Source organism: Rhinoderma darwinii, chromosome 9 (assembly GCF_050947455.1).
Source record: "Rhinoderma darwinii isolate aRhiDar2 chromosome 9, aRhiDar2.hap1, whole genome shotgun sequence".
Classification (NCBI taxonomy): Eukaryota; Metazoa; Chordata; class Amphibia; order Anura; family Rhinodermatidae; genus Rhinoderma; species Rhinoderma darwinii.
The window spans coordinates 70,559,380-70,582,727 of record NC_134695.1 but is presented as its reverse complement, the minus strand read 5'-3'; the positions used below and the strand labels follow the sequence as shown (position 1 = coordinate 70,582,727).

General features: G+C 46.7%; 1 protein-coding gene across 1 annotated transcript; it reads left to right on the top strand.

Moving 5' to 3' along the window:
- The first annotated feature begins 4,861 nt into the window (after positions 1 to 4,861).
- On the top strand, positions 4,862 to 22,195 carry SPTY2D1 (SPT2 chromatin protein domain containing 1). Its single transcript, XM_075838092.1, has 6 exons — positions 4,862 to 5,061; positions 12,567 to 12,681; positions 14,125 to 15,828; positions 17,717 to 17,873; positions 18,061 to 18,138; positions 20,140 to 22,195. Exons 1-6 carry the CDS (start codon positions 5,005 to 5,007, stop codon positions 20,246 to 20,248), a joined length of 2,220 nt encoding a protein of 739 aa, XP_075694207.1. The 5' UTR covers positions 4,862 to 5,004; the 3' UTR covers positions 20,249 to 22,195.
- The last annotated feature ends 1,153 nt before the right edge of the window (positions 22,196 to 23,348 follow it).

The window sequence follows — 23,348 nt, the reverse complement described above, 5'->3', positions numbered from 1 at the left end:
AATCTTACACAGCATTAATAAATGTGCCCCGCTGTGTTGGGTGGTGCAGGAGACAGAGATACTGGGGCGGAAGACGGCAGTCAGAAGATGCGCCAAATTTATCTAAGCGGCTTATTCTGGATGATAAATTTGGCGCATCTTTAGACCCTTCTGTCTTGGTTGGCTTACTTTGGATTACTTTTTTCTGCTAAAACTTTGGTGCAATTTAGCACATTTTTGGCTCCCTTTCACGCTCAGCAACGCCCCCTTGTCGGATGAGCCACAAAACGTCCCAAAAACACTTTATAAGTTTGGCGCATGGCATGTGTACCTACAATTCTAGTGCATTTTCATTAGTAAATCCACCCCGGCGTATCACCTTTAGGCTACGGCTACACGTGACGCGCAAAATCAAAACGCATGAGCGTCGCACGACAACAAAAGTAAGCATTTTTTATGCGATTTGAAGTCAGACGCGATCTGCATTGCTGTCTAAGGAAAGCATGTCACAGGCAACCTGCGACCCAAAATCCTGCAGGTTCGGGTTTTCTGTGACAGTCACGTCGCAGTGGCGTTAGGTCGCATGTCAGAATGCGACCACATAGACAGTCATTAACTGCGATGTCGCAAGTGACATGGGGATTTTCTTGTGGCACAACACATGTCGCCGTGCAGCCCTAGCCTAAAGCGATGAGGAGAGGAGGCCATGTATATATATATACTGGGTCATTCTCCACTAAACAGAACAGCAGTTACAGAAATCTAGAAGTGCTCTTACCCCTTTGCTGGAAAGAATTAGAGATTATTTTTGCTGCCCGGCACCTATAACTTTATGTCATTAAACGAGTAAACCATCGATATATAACAATTGAGTGACTCAGTATAAGGTTCTGATCGGGGGTCTCCGGTATCTGGCGCCGGTCGCTGACTGCGGAGCATCTCACACTTGCGACCATAACGCTGCCGCCACCGGCTCGTGTTCTTCCAGCAATGGCTGCCGGGTGTTCGTTCTCTGATGTTTCTTGCCTGACGCGCCAATGTCTATGAAGCAGAAAACATGTCTCATCGGAGAAGACAACCCTCTGCCAATCATCGCTGGTCCAATTCCGATCCTGCCGTGCAAATTGAAGCCTTTTTTTCTGATGAACCTTTGTTACATAAGAGCAGTGACCGTCCGTCGGCTTCGGAGCCCCATACACAGTTGGGTTCACTGAACTGTTGTATTAGACACGTCTGGTCGCCCCCTGGTTGATTTTCACGGTGAGCTGCTCCGCTGTAGCGCGTCGTTCGGCCCTCGCGCACCTTCGTAGCTGACGTTTACCTCTGACATCAATGGCACGTGGCGCTCCGCAGTTTACACGTCCGTTATTATTCCTAATGGCGCCATTTGTCCACTCATGATACACTTTCACCACAGCAGCACGCGAACAGTTCACAAACTGCGCTATGTGAGAAATACCGACACCCTGGCCGGGAAAGCCAAATAATATTCCCTTTTTGCAACTCTGACAATTCGCCCCTTTAATCCATCGAAACAACGAGTGATATGTGATCAGACTATCGCCCACCTTACATACCCACTAAGCCCACGACACATCACTTCGGTCATGGCTACGCGCTGCCAACGTTGAAAGTAGGAGGTGGTCATAATAATGGGACTCAACTATGTATATATACTGTATGTATAGCAGTCAGCTGGTCAGGATGAATTGTCTGCTACCTGAGCGCCCTCTGCTGTCAGAATAAGTAATTACACTCCACAGCCACTATACAGGAATTGTAGTGTAATGATGACATTATTATATTGTTTATAATCAAAATGTGATGAGTTCAAAAATTGTATTCCAAAAAAAAATCTTTGTTTTTGTCCCTACTTTCCAGACAAGTCCACTTACTATACTTAATGGATATCATTTCTATATACTGCACTGTATAAAGAAGTTAGTGAGATATAATATTGAAGGGATTATCCCTATAAGAGCATATGGACTGCAGAGAGGGGAGTCCCTTGCTTGGTCCCCTCTCCATAAACCAGAGCAGACAGATGCTAAGAAACGGCGGATCTGACAGACTGATCTACGCGGCCGCCATATTGTATTTCCCCTGCACTGGCTGCCCAAAATGTCTGGTTGTCCATGGCTCCCCCCGGCAAAATCAGGTGTTTGCTAGGAATGTGAGGTGTCACTTAAATGGGGCTGAGTTGTAAAACCAGAAACAACCCATTGTTTCTAGAAGAAAAAAAAAGTAGAGTCTTTTATCTAATTCCGGACAAACCCATTACCATCAATACACGGCGGTAACAATGGATATCGTAGAATAATAATGGACCTCCAGAACGGGGCTGCTCGTTGAAACCACTCTCCTCTCTTGCTAATAAAGCGCTACCCCCGTCTATATGTCTAATAGACTATTTGGACAGGAGTTTAACCCTTTAACGTCCAAATCAAGATGAGCGTATATTAGAAAATGTCAACTTTTTTTCTTTGAAAACTCCTGGGTCAGTGATCTCCAACCTGTGGCTTTCTACCTTTTACGAAACTACAACTCCCAGCATGCCTGGACAGACGCAGACTCTGTGGATGGCCTCTGTGAATGATGAAATGATGGTGGTAGTAGTACTGACACCCCCTGCTGGAGAACACGTTTCTGAACAGTGTTTATTATATAAGATAATGACTATTACATATCTTGTTGGCGCACGTATTTTGTCACTGAAGCGCACGGCAGTCGGACAGGTAGACATAAAGTAACACACATTAAATATATGGGTGTGTGACGCAGGACAGACGCTGGGCTTGTCTCTATTAGTCATAGCTTACAGTCACTTTAATGTTTTGTAGTATGGATTTCGTTCCTTTACTGGAAGGGACCTATCAACAAAGACAAAGCTACCAGTCCATGAGCTACTACGGGGCCTGTGGAGAATGGGGGTGCTCCGTCTGCGGGGGCATGCCTCCTACGTGTCCTAGAATCAGGGGGACAGTCCCAGATCTCAGCCGCTGTCCCAGGTTCCCTCCTTCCCCATCCTGCAGGTCCTAATAGTTGGGAAGATGTTCAGGACTCGAGATCCTTCTGTATAGTAAAACTAGATGAGACATTACTAGTTTTCTTGGATGGGGCCAGCAGACGGCAGTGTCGCTCTCTGTGCACCCTGGAGGGGACGACATCAGTACAGGAGGAAGTTAGTGATGTCTGGCTCTGTGACGGCGGACCACTAGGCCAGTTATGGAGTCACCGGCGACCGTAGGAACTACTGGAAATGTTTGTCACGGTTTCGGTCTATGTGGACACAGTATGGTACTATGTAGGCAATGCATGGCATTCACTGGCCACTGTGGGGCACTCTGGGTGTACGATATGTCATTATGTGGGTCTGTGTGAACAACGTATGGCACTGTTGGACATGGACACAGAGTGGTCCTCACAGAGGATGCAGTGTGATCATCAGTCATATATTGGGGTTTCTTCAGCCGACCAGAGGAAATGATGGCTGCCCACCCTCCGTCTCCACTTTTAATGGGCTAGTCAGCTCCTAGTTTCCCTGTATTACATGATCAGTCATTGACTTCAATGGTCACCGTATAAAACCAAAATTCCCCTGCAAATGGGGAAGCGCCAGCGGAGGGATCTCAGACTATCAGCCCAAGACGTCTCATAAAGACAAATGGAAGCCGGCACGGCGATCAGATGTTATCACAAGGGAAACCGCAGCTCGACAGACATTTCCGCTGCAGGAGAGATGCAGTATTACATGGCAGCCATTCACATGAGCCCGGTCTACTAGGGCGGCCCTATATTCTGGCTCAGAGATGAAGGTCCCAAACGGAGGACACTTCTCTATTATGTTCATATCCCCTATTTATGGATCGGGCCTGAGACATTCATAAGACAAGCCCTTTAAGCATATGGAGTTATCTTTTTGCTGGCAGCTACTCAAACTGATATAACGGGGGTCTCCGGGACTTAAACATTGATGACCTATCTTTGGGATAGTTATCAATATTTGATCAGTGGGGGTCCAACCTCTGCGTTACCCGCTGACCCCTTCATTGTCTACACAGGTACAGGGGCTCGTCTGACCTGCGTTGAGGTTTCCGTTGAAAGTACCGGAAGCGCCGTTTCCGTTATCTGTCGGACACCTTCGGCGCGAGATGGAACCCATTGACTTTAACGGGTAACGTTGGAGTGCCGTGAGGGTGTGATTTTACCGGACACCCAGATATTTCCGGATCTGTGACTGAGGCCCCTAACAGAGCCTCCAATGCAGATATGAACAGGCCCTTAAGTACATATTTGCATTAGGGGCTTCAATTAACGCCTGTGCCGTAAACCCTCCAGGATGCGTGCCAACGGCCCATATGGAAGCTGTTGTGGTGGTCACATCAATTGCCACCCAGCTTTCCCAGAAGCAGATGTAAACAAAATATGATTCAGTAACTAATGCATAAAACATAATGAATACTTATGAAAAAGTAGTGGAGTTGCCCATAGCAACCAATTAGACTAGTAAACGAAAATGAAAGTCCCCCATAGCAACCCATCAGATACCAGCTTTCATTTTTCAAGGCCCTTTGAAAAATAAATGCAGCAATCTGATTGGTTGCTATGGATATTCTCTCCCCCCCCCCCCACCTTTTCATTTGAGCTAGTATTTATAAATCTCCCCAATATCTTTATATATTTTGGTGCGGTATTCACCTGTCCGTGTATCTAACCTGCAGCTACGCCGTCCTCACCTGTCTTTCTTTTTATTATTATTTCCCCTCAGCCTGAGCGAATTCCGCCAGAAAAGATCACGTGACAGAGCTGCTGGCAAGAATGGTGCCGAAAGGCTTCACGTTGGGCGGATGTGACGTGGGCGGCTGCTTATGACGTCACAGAAGGGGCGTGCTATAGTAGTTTCTGGCAGTGTTGTGCGTCACTCCACAGAGCGGAGTCTCGCGTCCCGCCCCGGGCCGCGGCTGCTGGTCACCGGCCGGGATATCCCCGTCTCTGACGGAGTCCGTCTACCCTGAGGGGGCCAATATGGATTTCATTAACGTCCTTAAGGTGGCGGCTTCCAAGCAGAGTGATGGCGTCGAGGTGAGTGGGGGAGGCAGAGGGCGCTGTGTCCATGATGGGGGTTTGCAACAGCTGAGTGTCAGAGTGGGGTGGGGGGGGGGGGAAGGGGGTCAGCTGAAAAAGTGTGGTTGGCAAAGGCTTAAGTCACATGATGCGATTTTTTAGTTGAGATTTTCTTTTTTGTCCATGCCATAGACGTCAATAGGAATGTTGCATAACTATCGCAGATGGCGTCTTCTATAGAGTGTGGCTGTTCGCAACGTTTTCCATTGACTTCTATGGAATGTGACTGTTCGGATTGCAAAAAAAATACATTTGGCGTAACATATGGCGGTGATACTCGTGCATATTTTTTTGGCTATACTGTTATTTTTAAAAACTGAGGCACGCTCCTATACTTGGCGGTATTACTGTCGTACAGATCCGCAATATGGTGCCTATCGGATGGCGGTGCGGTATTGTGGAGCTCCTCCCCCCCCCCTGGCAGACTGGTAACAAATGTTGCTGCTTTACAATATCCGCTGCTACATCTGCTTCCGGCAGCAACAATGTAACATTTTTTATATATTTTCAGCTGTAGTAACAGCAGAGCATGCTGGGAAATAGTAGCACTAGGAGATGGGGGGGGGGGGGCTGTGGTGTAATAACTGATAATGCATGATACGTAGTGACTGCACCGCTCTGTAATGTTTCCTTCATGCTACACAAGGCTTGGTGTACGGAGGGGGAGGGGACGGTGCCTCGTCAGCAGCTGACTCTCCAAATCATCTGTTGGCTGCTCCGTCTCCCTACAACCTGTCGTTGGCAGCCGGCGCGTCCTGAGCTATTTTCAGTTGCGCTAATACACGTGATCGGCTGTGAAGGGTGAGCAATGATCGCCAACCTGTGGATCCGTAATCTGTGGCCCCGCACTGAACCTCCGTGTACCTCAGATCTAATCTTGAGGAATATTGAGGGTGAGAGAGGAGAAATTGGGGCACATTCCACTGGATTCCGCGTTACGGGGATATTCTGCGATAGGAGCGCTGCCTTTTTGAACGTAGACGGAGCCTCAGAGGCAACGCAGAGCGTCCTGTAATATGGAACCAGAGGGACTCCCGTGTGCCACTGCTCAGGGTCCCTGCACTTTACCGTGGCCTTGGGCTAGGTTCACACGTGACAAATTTACTGCAAAGAAATCCGCACCAAATTGTGTGGATTCCTCATTTGCGAATTCTCTTTAAAAAAAAAAAAAGAGAATTCTCACTGTCAATCCCCTGGCGCTCCCGTTGCGACACGTCCGTGGTTCCCTGCAGCCTCGTCACCTGGCTGCAGTAATGACGTGACAACACGCGGCCTGTCGAGACGACGCATCAAAAACCTGTGAACAGAGCGGCGGGTTTCTTCATGACTATAATCGATTATCTGCACCTGCGGACACGCCGCCGCCGCACTAGGATTTGATTGAATTCAATAAGGAAAATGCACAACAAATCCGTGATAATTCCGCGTCAGAAATTAACATGCTGCATCCACGTGGCTGGTACAAAAGCTACGTTCAAATCGACACTGAAATTCTGCAGCATTTCCACTGAATTGACCCTTAGGCTGAGTTCACACAGGGTGGATACACTGCGTAAAAGCAGTATCCACTCTGTGCACAGCAGGGAATTCTGGGTGAAAAACCGCACCAAACTGTGATTCAGTTTTTCACCTGGAATGTCCGCTGTGGAAATTGCAGCAACTGCTAGCAGGCCGGCCTTCTGGGATGACCTTTCAACCCAGGAGACCACTGCAGCGGCAGTCACATGGGATGAAGCTTCATCCCAATAGGCCCTCTGATGTCTTCCATTCCGGCCCCTTGGGATGACGTTTCATCCCATGTGACTGCCTCTACAGTCAGTGATTAGCTGCGGCGGTCACATGGGATGAAACGTCATCCCAGGAGGCCGGCCTGGAGGAAGAAACCGACTCCTGGGTAAGTATAAGATTTTTTTTTTAATCTTTTTTTCAGAGTTACGTTTTTTGCGGCAGAATCGCGGCGAACCCGCTGCACAAAAAATGCAACAATTTCTATTTGTTGCGGGCTTTACCTCCCATTGAATTCAATGGAGAAATCCCGCAACTAATAAGAATCGTTTAAGCAAATCCAATCGCAGGCCAATTTCTGAATGTTTTTTCCGCTCCGTGTTTATGCAGCGTGCCGATGAGATTTGGATTATTTTCAGCCACTTTGCTGCTACTGTATTTGCTGTGGATTTTCCTCAGCGCACTCCGTTGCAGAAAAATCTGCAGTTTTTATGCAATGTGTGAACTGACCCTTAGGAATTCACACACTGCAGATTTGATGCGGATTTTGCATGCGGTTTTTTAAGCCAAAACTAGAATTGGATCCCGGAGAGCCGACCTAGAAGGACTTCCTTTATATATTCTATTTTGGTTCCGTTCCTGGTTTTGGCCTAAAAAAATACTTGCAAAATCTGCACTGTGTAAACAAGGCCTTAGGGTGCCTGTACACACCTTGCTGTTTTACAGGTGGAACACGTACGAAGTCACATGTGTCACCTGTAAATATCCTTGTAGCCAATAAACGGGGTAATTCTCATGCACGGAGCCTGTACAGTTACTAAGCAGCAATATGGCCGCTGTGTACCGCCATGCGTTGCTCTGTCAGGGGCCGTGCATATGAATTAATACAACTCGGAGAGAATAGCGCCATACATACGCCATGTGATGAGCGTGCCACTATTTTTTTCGGAATAGATATCTGAGGAATACAGAGGTACAATAAAGACCCCATGCGCCAAAATCGGAGCCCTATTACATCCGTATGGAACTGATTTTCAGCCGCAGAAATTTCTGCATGAACATCTGCCGTGTGTGACTGAACCCTTAAAGGTTATGTACGCCTTAGAAATCATGGGTTGTTTTTTTGTTCAATAAAAAAAATGTATCGGGTTTTATGCAACTTTCCGAGTACTTTTTATTAAAAATGATTGTAACTTTTTGATATACAGCTGCTTTGTAGCCCGTGTGTAGAGCAGCTGTATCTAGTGCTGAGACCTGAATTTGCGGGACTGACGGGTGCAGTGACAGTGGGTCGGATCCACCTGTAATCTATCACATCTAAGCTGTGAACTCAGATGTTATCGGTAGCAGCCCGATCCTGCATGTCCGACACGCAGGACCCGCTGTCACTGGACCAGTCCCGCTGACCTGACGGGTTCAAGTCTCCGCACTAGATCTGAACAGGAAAATAAAGCCGCTGTATCTCAAAGTAAAAATAATTTTAAATAAAAAGTATTTAGAAAGTTGCACCAAACACAGGTGTACATAGCCTTTAAGGCTCCATGCACACGACCGTATTTTCATCTATCCCATAATACTGTCTGTAAATACGGATCCGTAAACAAAAAAGGGTGGTGTGAATGCGGTTATCAGCATGTTTATAGCAACGGTTCCATAAATACGGACAGTATACGGATGCACATCCATATTTATGGAAGCTCCCATAGGCTTCTATGGGAGTGTCTGTGCCGTAATTACTGACAAGAATAGGACGGGTTCTATAATTTTTTTCAGCACGGACACTCATCTGTAAGGCCTCATGCACACGAACGTATTTTTGTCCTCCCGTGAATACGGGTCCTTGGTCACACGTGTTCCACCCGTATTTATGGACACGTTTTCGTTGCAAAATTGCACTGCACTAATCGGCAGCCCCTTCTCTCTATCAGTGCAGGATAGAGAGAAGGGACAGCCCTTTCCAAGGTAAAAGTAAAAGAATTTCATACTTACCGGCCGTTGTCTTGGTGACGCGTCCCTCTTTCGACATCCAGCCCGACCTCCCTGGATGACGCGGCAGTCCATGTGACCGCTGCAGCCTGTGATTGGCTGCAGCGGTCACATGGGCTGAAACGTCATCTCGGGAGACCGGTCTGGAGGAAGAAGCAGGGAGTTCTGGGTAAGTATGAACTTCTATTTTTTTTTTTTTTTTTTTTTTTTTTTTTTTACACGTTGATGTATATTGTGATCGGAAGTCACTGTCCTGGGTGCTGAAACAGTTACTGCCGATCGCTTAACTCTTTCAGCACCCTAGACAGTGACTATTTACTGACGTCTCCTAGCAACGCTCCCGTAATTACGGGAGCCCCATTGACTTCTATGGGCAGCCCGTGCCGTAATTACAGCCTGAAATAGGACATGTTCTAAATTTTTCAACGGCACGGGCACCTTCCCGTAAGCAAACGGGGAGGTACCCGTGGCCAATAGAAGTCCGTTTTTACGTTCGTGTGCATTGGGCCTTAAAATACCGAAAGGTGTCCGTGGCCAATAGAAATGAATGGGTCCGTAATTACTGATGAAAAATACGGTTGTGTGCATGGGGCCTAAGGCTGGATTCACACGAGCACATTATGTTCGTAATGGACGGAACGTATTTTGACCGCAAGTCCCGGACCGAACTCAGTGCAGGGAGCCGGGCTCCTAGCATCATAGTTATGTACGACGCTAGGAGTCCCTGCCTCGCTGCAGGACAACTGTCCCATACTGTAATCATGTTATCAGTTCGGGACTGTAGTTCCACGGAGAGTCAGGGACTCCTAGCGTCGTACATAACTATGATGCTAGGAGCCCGGCTCCCGGCAGTGTGTTCGGTCCGGGACTTGCGGCCAAAATACGTTCCGTCCTTTACGGACATAACATGGTCGTGTGAACCCAGCCTAAGGCTTCTTGATCATTGCAGCTGCTTAAAGTACGAACCCATGCGTCCCCTTTTAAGTTTTATACTTGAATGAAGTTTATTTCTGTTGTACGGCAGCGCCGAGGAGAGAACGTGCAGTAAACAAGTCATATGTTGTTGTTGTTTTTTTTAAATTACTTTTGGATGGGGGAGGGGGCGTAATGGTTGGAGTTTTCCACTGTTTGGTAAAGTTCAAACGTAGCGGATTTGCCGTCGGTCTTTGGTGCTGATCCGCAGCAAAGTACATGACATGTAGATGGGGGTTTCAAAACCCCATCAACATGTAGCAGATTTAACCCTTTAGTATATTGGGTGAAATGGACTATGTATGGACGCACCCTTATGGAGTGCGGCGGAAGTCCGATCAATGAGGATCCAGCCAGTAAGACCGATCACAATCCTCCTAACGTTGGGGTGCCCATTACGGGAGAGGTGACAATTTTATACCTACATCAGATCTACGCGTGGGTGCTGTTGGCACAGGGGGTGATGCCAGTGGGTGATTTCTTTCCTACATCTTCCTGGTTGGTTCATCGATTCCATCATTATTTTAGGTCTTGGATGTCCTGTTGTGGGGTTTCTGCTCCAGTTCTTGGTATTGGGGGTTTTACCGCCTGATCGATCACATCCCGTGTGGTGGGTCAGGATAACTTCCGAGGAATTTCCTGATCAGTGAACCGTGAATCCTCTACAGACCGGCAGCTCTCGAGGTTCAGCCAAATTCTGTGATTGTTCTCCGCCAGTGGAATATTTGCCGTGGGGATTATTCTGGTCACCTCGGGGGGGGGGGGGGTTCCTGTGGGTCTCTCTGTATAAACTGACCACACATAGACGTCTCATCAGCTGCTGGCACATCCCCGGGCCCCTCTCTTTGGGCCCCTCATTGGTTGTCAGGATGTTGTAATATTGAACATTTCGGATGAGAAGCTCTGGTTGTAGGTCCCTGTGGTCACTGTACGTCTGACCATACACATTAGATAAGCAGACATTCTAATGCGGCGATCTTCAACCTGTGGCTCTCCAGCTACAAAACTACAACTCCCATAATGCCCTCACACCTGCAGGAGAGCCACAGGCTGGGGAACCTTGTTCTAATATATATGGAGGGTCCAATCCTTTGTTCCTGCAGGAGATAAGCAGCTGCCCGAGGAGTCTAGCAGCCGCTTATTCCCCTCATAATTGGAAAAAAAAAAACAACAAACACGTATGCTCGGCCGAGGGTGCATATCTATGGTGGACACAGGAGGAATAAGGCCTAAAACTCTTCAACCCCCCTCCACCTGGAAGCTGTGAACATTACCTAAACCATCACAGTACAGCAGTGGACCCCAATCTTAGGCTCCCCAGCTGCTGCAGAACTGCATTTCCCAGCATGCCCTCACAGCCTGAGGGATTGGGTCCTTTCGTGCTGTGTGTGAATCACTATGGAATTTATCCCGTCACGTCCTGGTTATTGGCACTGAATGTGTTAAGACCTCTGCCCGTCGCTGCCATGATTGCAGTGTGACTGTGTGCGTTGTGCCAGTTTCATCATCACCGCAGCAGCAGATGTGTCCCCCAGTGAGCAGAATCCACCACTGTAGCAACCAAATCCTGGCTCATCCTCCGACTGCTGCCTCCAGGAATATATAAACCCTACCCGTCTGATGCACTATATGGACAAAAGTATTGGGACACATACAGGAGCTTTTAGGACAACCCATTCTACACCCATAGACATTAATATGGAGTTGGTCTCCCCTTTACAGTGAAACCGCTTCCAGTCTTCTGGGGAGGATTTCAACAAGATTTTGTGGGTGTCGGGTGGGAATTTTGGGATATTGATGTACGGAATAATACCAAACCGTTTATGCAAATACTAATAAAGGGCATCAGTGCAAAGCATAAGTAACAATTGGTATGAGTTCATATAACATGACCGAACTGTGGGCGATTATAAAGTGTTAGTGCCAAGCCAATATCCACAACCGTATGTCCTAAATATAATAGAAGTTCTATACCTATATTGTGTGTACACCTGTCGCCATCCTGGGGGTGTACACGGAATATAGATCTAACATCTGAAGGTCTGATATTCATGTTTGTGACATCATTCCCATGTTTGTTTTGGCTGCTCCGGTGATGTCACCTTTTATTCGTATGTTTCTCCTTTTTAATTCTTCTGATTTATTCATTCAATCAAGACTTATATTTTCTTGATATTTGTCTCTTTAGACTCAATTATTTTTATAGGAGATTATTTAACTGCATAACTAGGCGCATTTGCCATTCAGGAATCCGGGAGATCGTGTCAGTTGTGACCCAGCTTTCCCTGAATCCGGCAGAAGCAGCGGCGTGCTACGTAATATAACCCCCAATGTGAGCGTTCGCTTCTGGCTATACATTGACGTATCAAGTTAGAATTTCTCGCTTACCCTCCGGTGCCCTAACGTGCCGCTGCGACCAGCAATGTATAAGGCATGAAAAGACCCCGGCCTTGTATTTCCAGGTCCGCACCATTTTATATAGGCGGTTAGATGGGTTCTCTGGCAGTGGCGGAAACTGCCTGGTTTTTAGGGTTTCATCACTGACTCTGATAAACCGCACCCGTACAGTTCTTCATGGAGAAGGTTCGTTTTCCTAGAACTGCCCCATTGCGTAAAAAATCGCAATATTTAACCACGGCTCCCTGCAGCGTGGGCAAGTAGCCTGAATCATCATGGACTGTGGACTTTGTTGTGGGGGGGCGACTGTCTTTCGTGAGAGAATAAATCCGAGCTGGCTTTGGACTGTTTGGTTTAATATCTTTATTTTCCTCCTTTTACAGAAGAGGTACAGCTTGGCAGTGGGACCCCCCAAGAAAGATCCCAAAATCAAAGGGGTGCAGTCAGCTGCCGTTAGAGCTTTTCTCCGGCGCAAGGAAGAGGAAATCCGTCAGAAAGGTATCGGCTCTATGTAACGTCCATGCAGCTTCATTATTCACTTGGTTACAGTCAAATTGGAGCAAAAACGTCCATCTAAGCCCCGTCCGCCTGATGAAGGCGTCGCAGGATCGCTTTGCATTGGATATTTGTCTCATTGGCTTGAGGGTAACGGTGCCCATACACGTTAGATAAATGGTGGTTTGAACCCTGACTATTTTTTCGGGACTGGCGGACCACCTAATGTGCGTGGGGCTATCCCGAACTTCCCCCTGATGGCTGATGGGGGGAAAAAGAAGGCTCGTGCGTGTTGGATTTTAACATGTCCGATCCTTTTTTCTGCTTTGTATATACTTACATTTTCCTAGTATAGACATTTGTGTTTTTCCATCATGAACGGTGATGGTGGGAGATGTAAGAAAGATCCCTCAAAACCAATGGGGGCAACAGTATGGGACAGGGTTCAAGGGAGATCGCCTTAGAGATTTTATTGTCTAGCTTAAAGGGTAACTAAACTTTCAGAAATTTTCTGACCTGTCCTAGTGACACGTGAGAAGTTTTTGATCGGTGGGGGTCTGAGCACTGCGACCCCCACTGATCGCTAAATCGATGCGTCAGAAGCGCTAGGCTTTTACTGGAAAGACGATGTAATGGTGTACGGACTCGATAGAAAGTCTATGAGACCGCACACCAACTGCTCAGCTTTCCGAAAAATGCCGATCAGTAACGAAGTGGCTCTGCAATCACCCGAGCGCTTCTGCCGCTTCGTAGCAATTGGTGAGGGTCTCAGTGCTCGGACCCCACCAATCAAAACTCCTGATATGTCCCTATGAACGTTTAGTTACCCTTTACGGTGACTGTACATGTTAGGCCGGGTTCACACTGCATTTATAACCTCCATTTGATGTAAATGTTAAACGGAGGCCGTGACAGATGCCGAATAGTGGCACCGTCACCTATAGGCTAGAATAGCATCGGTTTAAAGTGTACGTCGTGAAAAGCTCATAATGTATACATTAAATGGATGCATGTGACGTATTCCATACAGTGCCATCGTTGTACATAGGTTGCCACGTTAAAAAGAAAAGAATAACCCGCCGTATACGTTTTATTCATTTACTTATTTTTGGCTGGATTCCTCTGGATAAGATAGTGTTGTCAAGATGACTTCTATCCATCAAAAAAAAAAAAAAAAAGGTATAGCGGCCTGACGGTGGCCAAAAGTGCACTCTCTTGGCCTCTGTCGGGTGAATGGGGACCTATGAATACGTTTAACGGGTATGTCGGGAGCTTTCCTGGCATTTACGTTAAGTGTACGCTGCAATAAAAGTGTGAACCCAGATATGTGTATGGCAAACCATTAATAATTGCAGCCCGGTAGTAATGTGACCTTTTCTTGCGGTATTTCACCATTATTCAACAAGTGAAAGGGAAGTTTACTAGATTAATTTTTTCGTTCTATAGAAATGAAGGAAAAGCTAAAAAAAGAGGATCTGCTGGCGAAACGCAAGGAACTGAAACATGACAAGAAAGCAAGGGCAATGGCTTCCAGGACAAAGGACAACTTCAGGGGATACAACGGGGTTCCAGTGGAGGATAAACCCAGAAAGCAACGATCAAGCATGGACCAAAACGGCAACAATGAGAACGATGAGTACTTGACAGAAGAAGAAATGATGTACGAATTCTCTCAGGGCGAGTCCGAGCAGTCTGAGGTTGAGGAACCCCCTCCACCGCCACCGGCAAAAAAACAGAAGCTTTCAAATGTGAAGAAGCTGCCGCCACCACCAGCCATGAACTTTGCTGAGCTGTTGCGGCTTGCGGAGAAAAAACAATACGAACCGGTGGAAATTGTAAAACCTGTGAAAAAGAACAACGAACGACCAAGAACCGCCGAAGAACTCAGAGAAATTGAGTTCTTGGAGCGCAAAAACCACAAACCTTCCAAAACCAATGGCCAAATTGTAAAAGTTAGCAAAAGCTCTTCTTCAGATAAACATTCCTCTTCTAAGGGAAGTCATTCCGAAGACAAGAAGCTAAAGAGCAGCAGCATCTCCGCCTCGAAAAGTAGTCATCAAGACAAGGCGCGAAGCGGAGAGAACGAGGCCGTAAAAAAACATTCTGATATGAAGCACAAATCCGAGAAACACGCGTCCGGCTCCCACAGTAAAAGTTCTAAGGTTCCTTCAAATGTTAATTCCAAACCTTCATCCAGCAGAGAACCTGGAGCCAAACAGTCTTCATCCTCCAGACCAGATGTGAATGGAAACGTAAATGGAAAACTTCAAGGAAGTTCCCGGCCCAGCAGCTCAAGTTCTATGAAGTCTTCAGGGACTTCCGGAAAGCCATCAATAAGCACCGGGGCTGGTTCCATGCGGCCGTCTGGTGTATCTAGCTCTTCACGGCCTCCTGGAGCATCCACTTCTAGCTCCGGGCGGCCGTCTGGTGGAGCGGTTACACCTTCTGCCCGACCAACAAGTAGCTCCGGTTCCTCCAAACATTCGAGCAGCTCCGGCCCTGTCCGCCCCTCTGGAAACTCTGCTTCTAGTTCAGCCCGGCCCTCTAGTGGGTCAGTCAAACATCACAGCAGCTCCGGCACGTCTCGTCCAAGCAGCTCTGGACACTCCACTAGCAGCTCTGGTTCTGCACGTCCATCCAGCATATCTGGACCTAGTCGACCAGCCGTTGGCACTCCCTTGTTGGCTAGTAAGTCTAAGAATATCCCATCCGGCAGAGAAGCATCTTCTGTGCGACCAAACGGAGGACCTACTTTGAATTCTTCTAAACCTGCAGCTAGTTCTGGCCCAGGAAGGCCAGGCAGTCAATTGACAATGGGACCTGGGTCAAAACCAAAATGTACTGTAATATCTGAAACTATTTCATCCAAAAACTTTGTTCCTCAATCTGGTAATGGACCAGTAAATGGCATGAGACCGGGACAAGTGAGTGGGGCCAGACCGGGACCAGTAAATAGCATGAGACCGGGACAAGTGAGTGGGGCCAGACCGGGACCAGTAAATGGCATGAGACCGGGACAAGTGAGCGGTCCCAGACCGGGACAAGTAAATGGCATGAGACCGGGACAAGTAAATGGCATGAGACCGGGACAAGTGAATGGAATGAGACCTGGACCTCCACCGGGGCACAGACCAATGGCTCGTCCTCCAGGTATTCATGGTTCATATTAAAGGGTAACTAAACATTCAACAAACTTCTGACATGTCAGACGTTTTGATTGGTGGGGGACTGAGCACTGAGACCCCACCAATCACTAAAACTAAGCGGGAGCGGCACTTGTGTGAATGCTGAGCTGCTTCTTTTCCTTTCGACTTTTTCCGGAAATCAATGTAGCGGAGTACGGGCACATGGACTTACTATTGAGTCCGCACACCGCTACATTGATTTCTGGAAAAAGCCGAACAGAAACGAAGTGGCTCAGCGTGCTCGGACCCCCACCAATCAAAACTTCTGACATGTCAGACGTTTGAACGTTTCGTTACCCTTTTTAAGTGTTTTTTTTTTTGGTTTTATTTTTTGTTTCAAATTTGATGCGCTTGAATTTGATATTCTCCCGTGGTAATTCACAGGATGTAATTGCATTGTGTCCCTTACAGAATGTGTGCTGTTCCTCTTGGTAGCCGGTGAGACATGCACTTCCTGAGCATAAGAATCTAAGACATACGTTGAGTTTAAATTAGACCGCAGAAGGTCTAGACCAGGGGTGTACAATCTTTTTTTGATCCAAGGGCCACATTGTCAGATTGTACTACTCCCAGGTGCCACAATACAACTTAGAGGTGTTCTCATTTGAGACCTAAGCCCCTGTTCACACACACTTTTTTTGCAGGCATAAAAAAATCTGCCTTCATATTCCTTCAGGAATTTTGAGGTAGATTTTGAGCTGCCTGCACGTATCTTTCCGCTGCGTTTTTTGCATGTGGCCGTTGAAGCTAAATCGAAGACCGCTGGTAAAAAATGCTCGCGGCGAGAAAAAACATGCCACTTTATTTTCCGCAAGTGGCCAAAAGCCACCCGGGGAAAAAAAAAATCCTCTGCCTCCCTGTTTAAAAAAATCAATGGGTGGAAAATTCTGAAATTTTTTTGGCACGATTTGGCGATGCCAACGTAGTTTCCGTGTGTAAAATAGCGCCAAAAGACACTGAACTGGCCCTTACAGTATGTGCCATAAAAATCTGATAGGTGGGGGTTCCGCTTCGGTCTTTCACTTAGAAAAAATTGGGGTCCCCTGTTCAGCACCCGAGAGGAACCGTCAAGGTGGTCACACATAAGCGCTTCGATCTCCATTGTAGTTTATGAGAGTTATTCTGATAAACTACAATGGAAAAAGAGTCACATTCATGCACAGCCGCCTCATCTCTTCCTCTATGAAGTGCCGAACAAAGGAGTCCCCAAATATAGGGTTGCCAGAGATGGCCGGGGGGGCTACATAGAACAGTGTTGTGAGCCACAGGTAGTGCACCCCTGGTCTAGACTGTCAAAAATCAGTATCCTGCCTCCTAAATATCTTCTCTAAAAAAAAAAGAGACCTGCTGCTGGAACAACGGAGGAGATTCATCAACGCTGGTGCACGGGAAGTAAGGAGCTGCCGAGCGCAACCAATCACAATCCAAATTGAATTTGTCAAGGCTCTTATAAAAGCAGTGACCTGATTGTTTGCTTTGCACAACTCCTCCACCTTCGCACAAGTTTTGATGAATCTCCCTCATAGTACCCAATGCCAACTTTTAATCCTCAGCGTGAAAGCGCGGTGAGGCCGGGGCTACACTGACAGCCATGCACAGGGGGTATCCACTGCCGGTGTGACTGCGTGACCCCCTCCCCCACAACCTCTAACAGTTCGGCTGCTGGACTATGGGACCTGATATATCATCATAAAGCAAATTAGGGTGTTGCATACAAGTCGGGTGTCCCAGAGGAAGAGTGAGGTCATGTGATCCACCCGAGCGGGGCGGAAAAAGAACTCAACAGTCAGTAAAACCTTGTATCTGTATTATCGAGAGCTGAGTCGTTTTGAGTAACACTCGTCTGTTTGCAGGTCCACCTCTGCCACCCATAACCAGCGCATACAAGCGAAGAATCGATGACGAGGAGGAGTACGATTCAGAAATGGAAGATTTCATTGATGATGGAGGAGAATCTCAAGACGAGATATCAAAGCACATCCGTGAAATATTTGGCTACGACAGGTCGAGGTAAGGGGGGGGCTGCCTGCTTCTGTGTGTACTGCTAGTTCGGAGTCATCATCAGGCCTGGTAACGTGAATAAACGGCGGTGATTATAAAGATGCCCACGTGGTACATGGCCGAGATCTGGAGCCATTGCATTAACTCCGTGTCCATGTGGTGTCCTGATGCTAAAGAATTGTCCTGCTCTTTCCAGGTATAAAGAAGAAAGTGACTTCGCCTTGCGTTACATGGAGAGCAGCTTCAGGGAACAGCAGAAGGAGGAAGCTAGAAGGTATGTCCGCCTGACACCAGAGAGAATAGCCTGGACTGTGGGGAGCAGACTGTTGTAAATAGAAATGATCTCGCTCACGGTGACCATAGACATGACGTTGAATCTGCTGATCCAACATTGAGGGATTATCTTTATGGGAGACGATGCAATTCTATCAGACCAATCAGGAAGTCTGGAAATTTGTTGAAAAATGCAATCGTAACATTTAAAGAGATACTCCACCTAAATTTATTTTAATATTAATATGGTTAATAGGACGGTAAGAAATGGTGTTTCACCCCTTCACGACTACCCTACGGCTATATAAGTTCTAACTGCCGATGCCCCGTACAGTTAGCACGTATATAGACGTTGACAGCCTGCAATGCGGTTTAATGAGTGCAGTGCTGCTTCGATGGGAGCAGCGCTGCACTCATGTATGCAGGGCTTTAAGAGCCCCGGAATACACCCCCCCACTGTAGATAGTGCCCCCCACAAAACCCTCTAGATAACGCCAGCTAAGCTCCCTCCAGCATTCTCCTAGAGGGAGCCACTGACGTCTCTCCATACATGCTTTAAATAGTGCAGCCCCCCCCCCCCACTGTAGATAACATCGAACCCCCCCCTTACCCAGATCGATAGCACCACCTAAACTCTAGGAGCGAATTCCCTGTTGTCAGATCGCTCCGTGCCGGGGGACTCTAGGAGAGGAGTCCCCGGCACAGCGCGATCTGACACAGGATTCAGTTCCTAGAGAGGGCCGCTGACGTCACTGTCCATATACCGAATAGTGACGCCGGGGGCTTCTCCAGCAGCAGAATCTCTGTGTCGGGGAACTGAATCCCCAGCTGACACTCTGACCGGGATTCTGCTACTGGAGAAGCCCCTGGCGTCACTATTCGTATATATGGACCGTGATGTCTGGGGCAACGCCTGGAGCGGAATCCCCGGGCACAGCTCTACCAGTCCGGGGATTCGGCTTTTAGATTTAACCCCTGACGTCCCTGTCCATTTATGGACAGACATCGGGGGCTCCCTCTAGGAGCGGAATCCATCTGGCCAGATGGATTCTGCTCCCACAGGGAGCTACAGTGGCGCTATCTATATGGGCATTGTGGCATTATATGGGCACTGGCATTATATGGACACTAACTACAGCGGACACTGTTGCGTGATCTACATAGGCATTGTGGGCACGATCTACAGTGGTATTGCATCACTATCTACATAGGCACTCTTGTGTGTGTGTATGTGTATGTGTATGTATGTATGTATGTATATATATATATTTTTTCAAAGCGGTTGTGAAGATATTATAGTTTAAAGTGCATATCAAAAATGGAAAATTTGACCTGGACACGGGGGCATCAATGACCCTTGGTCATGAAAGGGTTGAGCTATGACAAGCCTCCTTGCCCCTTCTCTGCCCTCAATTCAGTCTTGAGCTGGTAATCGGAGGCTGGTTGCTATGGATCTGCTATCTACCGGAAAGACTGGTTGTTAGGCAGCGTATACTTTTAGATGTAATACCGTGTGCAGCGGAAAGAAGGGATAAGCCGCTTTGGCAGCGGTCACTCCATGTCTTTTTAATAGGTTAATAAATAAATTGCACTCCGCACAACTCTGAAGCCTCGCCAACTTTTCTGACTTGTCAGAAAGTGGAGCAGGTGCTTTATAAATATGGCGCTAAGCCTGGACACTATTTTTCAATGTGCCTGCAGTCACCACTAGGGGGAGCTCAGTGTATATGAATTTATACAGCTACTATTGAGCGCTATTTAAGCTGTAAATCTCTATGCTCTGTAGGAAAATACTATGGCTCTATGCTGGGAAGCAGTTCACCTTCCCTCCCCCCACCTTGGACCCCAAAGCAGTGGTGTGGTCTGCCCCTATGGCGAGTACGCCACGGTCTTGATGTTCCGTGAAAAGACTGCAGCCCAGCCTGTTGTGCTGTGTGTCCGTGCTGTGCAGAGCTGGTTTCTAATATCTCGTGTTTTTTTGTTTTGTTTTTTTCTCTTTTAGCCTGCGGCTAGGCATACAGGAAGACCTGGAAGAGTTGAAGCGTGAAGAGGAAGAGCTAAAACTAAAAGCAAAGCTAGAAAAAGCCAATAAAAAGTTGAAAAAGCGATAGCACCTGCCTAATCCAACACAAACACGATCAGCCCGCTACAGTGCAGTTCTCTGTACTACCACCAGGTGGAGACTGGAACCTAAACGCAAAGGGAGTCTATCCATTTATTTGCAAAAAAAATATACATATATCTCTATATAATGATTTAAAGATCCGTTTAAAAATCTAGATATGAACTGCTGGAATACTTTATAGAGTTTTTCCAACTTTTTTGCTACAGTATCACAGGTCAAAACAGGATCTACCGAACACCCATGAATCGGTGAAGAGCTTGGTTTCTATTTTCTTTTATAATTATATTAAATATGGATCTTGTTCTGAGAACGGATTATTCAATAAATTATTTGTATCATAAAAGATTTATGAAATTGTACACTTTCCATGTTCTGAATTTTCGGAGTATTTTTTTTTTTTTTTTCTCGTGTTTTTTTTTTTTTTTCCAATGAATATCAGTATAATGTTAGATGTGTGGCTTCTATGTAAGGTTACTTTATAACTGGGGTTGTCTACAATCCTTAAGTGCACTTACCACATGTTACTAGATTGGCTGTGAACCTCGGCTGCTTGAAGGACCACTAAACTGGAAATACAACTTGATGAACTATAAAATGACAATAAAACAATGTGCGGAGATTCCTGTTTAGCAGCATGTCGAGTCACTTTGTTAATGCATTACAATACTTATCTTAGCCTGTATTATATTCCAGAGCTGCATTCACAATTCTGCTGGTTGCTGCTGGAAACAGTCATCAGACTTGTTGTCGGACACACCCCTAACAGCTAAGCCTGGTGTACAAATGTAATAATTGAGACTGAAGGTGGCACAAGTAAAGCCACGTGTTTCTGCCACGGTTCTTGGAGCTCCGAGCAACATCCTGATTGTGCTTAGAGACTTTCCTAATACCTGAGCCATTTTGTACATTGCAATGTAATCTTAAAGGAACATTCCAGAAAAACTGATACAATGTATTATGCCTAGTGTAGGGCCTAATGGGGCGGAGCATGACACAGATTCCGTTTGGTGTTCTATGGATCCCTGTCAAGCAATGTTGCCGCCGACCCTGTACTGGCCATTAAATCGTTTTTTGTTTTTTTTATTGGAATGTTCCTTAAAGAAACTTTGCAATACTTTCATTATATTGGTCTGTTACAGCTCTCATTCCATCCAGAGCTGCATTCAAAATTCATCTGACTCGCTGTTGGGCTGCAAAACGTCCTTTTTCACTGCTGGTTCAGGGTGTGTGCAGAGTATGCACTGCTGCATTGCATTGCTGGAAATGTAGGGTTTATATCAAGGTGAGAAGGCGGAGACATTTCTTAGAAACGGATTGGCCTTATCGTTCGTACATCAATGGCAGCCGCATAACCTACAGGCTAGAAGGTGGTACTGCACTCCATTAGAGTTTATGAAGATTCAAATATGCAGTTTCTAATTGGCAAATGTGTAATATAAAAAAAAAATTGTCTTATCGTTTCTGTGTTGCAGTTTTTTTCTTATGTAAATCAAGTTGGATTTTAGGTTCAGTGGTACACGCGGCAGTCTCTGAATTTTAGATACAGAAGGTCATATGTATTGTGCCCACTATGTGGTTGCCTCCTTGCCAAATCGTCATATACCAATGAGCCAAGCAACGGGACACGAGGGTTTACCTGTCGGACACAATCGCGGTTGTACTCGGGTCTCACTTCTCCTAGCGTTGCCCTCTACGTTGTCTTATGTGATGCAGCAAATGTACTGAAATTCTTACCATGTTGTGCAGTTTAATTATAATTTTATTTAATTTTTGAACCCCCCTCTACCCCACAAGTACATTAAATTTAGGGGAGGGGGCTAGAATAAGTGTTTTTATGTAGCAAAACCCTCCTGTTTACATCGGTGTACGATCTGCAAATTGCACTAACTGTTTCCTTCAATAAACTGACTACGTGTCGTGACTTTCCCAATGACTCCGTGCGAATAATGTGTCGTGTGTAATCGCAGCGTTCAGTCCGAGCGGTGGTGTCTGCGCCTCCGGTGGAAACCGTTAAGATGAGATAAGCAACGGCCCATTATAAAGTGCATCAGTACTTCTCCTTGGCAGCCGTTAAACAATATGGTGGCTGGTGAAGATCGTCCATAAGAAAACCACGTTGTCCACGGTCTCCGGCTCTCGTAGAAATGTGCAGATGCACATACAGAGCTGTAGGCCACGAACAATGCGGTTACGTCGTCTCTAATGGACGACTCCTGCGTCTATTGTTTACATACACGTCCCTTTTTTTTGCTAAGCCTTATTATTGTCTGGGGCTGCAGTCCACAGGTTGTACGGTGTCGCCTTCAATGAAACGAAGGATCAAGCAAAAATTGCAATTTTCGTGCAACTTCCCCCCCCAAATTATTTATGCCGTTGCTCATCAGAAGTCTGTGTAGTCCCCATCTTTAGGCAACATTTATACGAACGTAGCTGAACTTGGACTTGAAAAACTGCAGTTTTTCACATCCGAGGTGCACCTGTATGGGGTGCGTTGTCGCGGATCCCCCTTAGACTAGTGTATGGAAGGATGCGTGACACGCAGTAAAATAGAACGTGGCCGAACGGCCCTATTGAAATACATGAGTCCGTGTGACGGCTGCTGTTTTAATGGCGGTCACACGGACTACAGATATACGTGTCTGAATGAGCCCTGAGGGGAATTTATCACCAGACCCGAGAGACCATCTGAGATACTTCTCCAAACTGCGTCAGTAGGTGCTATAACCCCATGACTGATAGGCGGAGAGACCCCCCCCCCATATGTAAAATGGGGGCACAACCAGTTGGCCCCTTCGTTTGCTTAGTGTGCGCTTTAAAATGGTTCGCTGAGTGTTTATGGGGGGCCAATAGCACCCGCTGATGTGATTTACAAAGTGCAATCGATGCTCTTCATGGCTTTCTTTACAGGGTTTTCTGATTTGATTGATTGTGTATATCTATTTTATACCTTCAGTGAGTGACTGGTGGGGTCCAAACTCTGCAGCCCCTACAGTTCATGAGAATGAGGAGGACACAGCGCGCGTTCCACTCTGCTCAACACAACATCACTGTTTTTAAGTGAATTGTTCTGAGCTGCAGACCGCGCA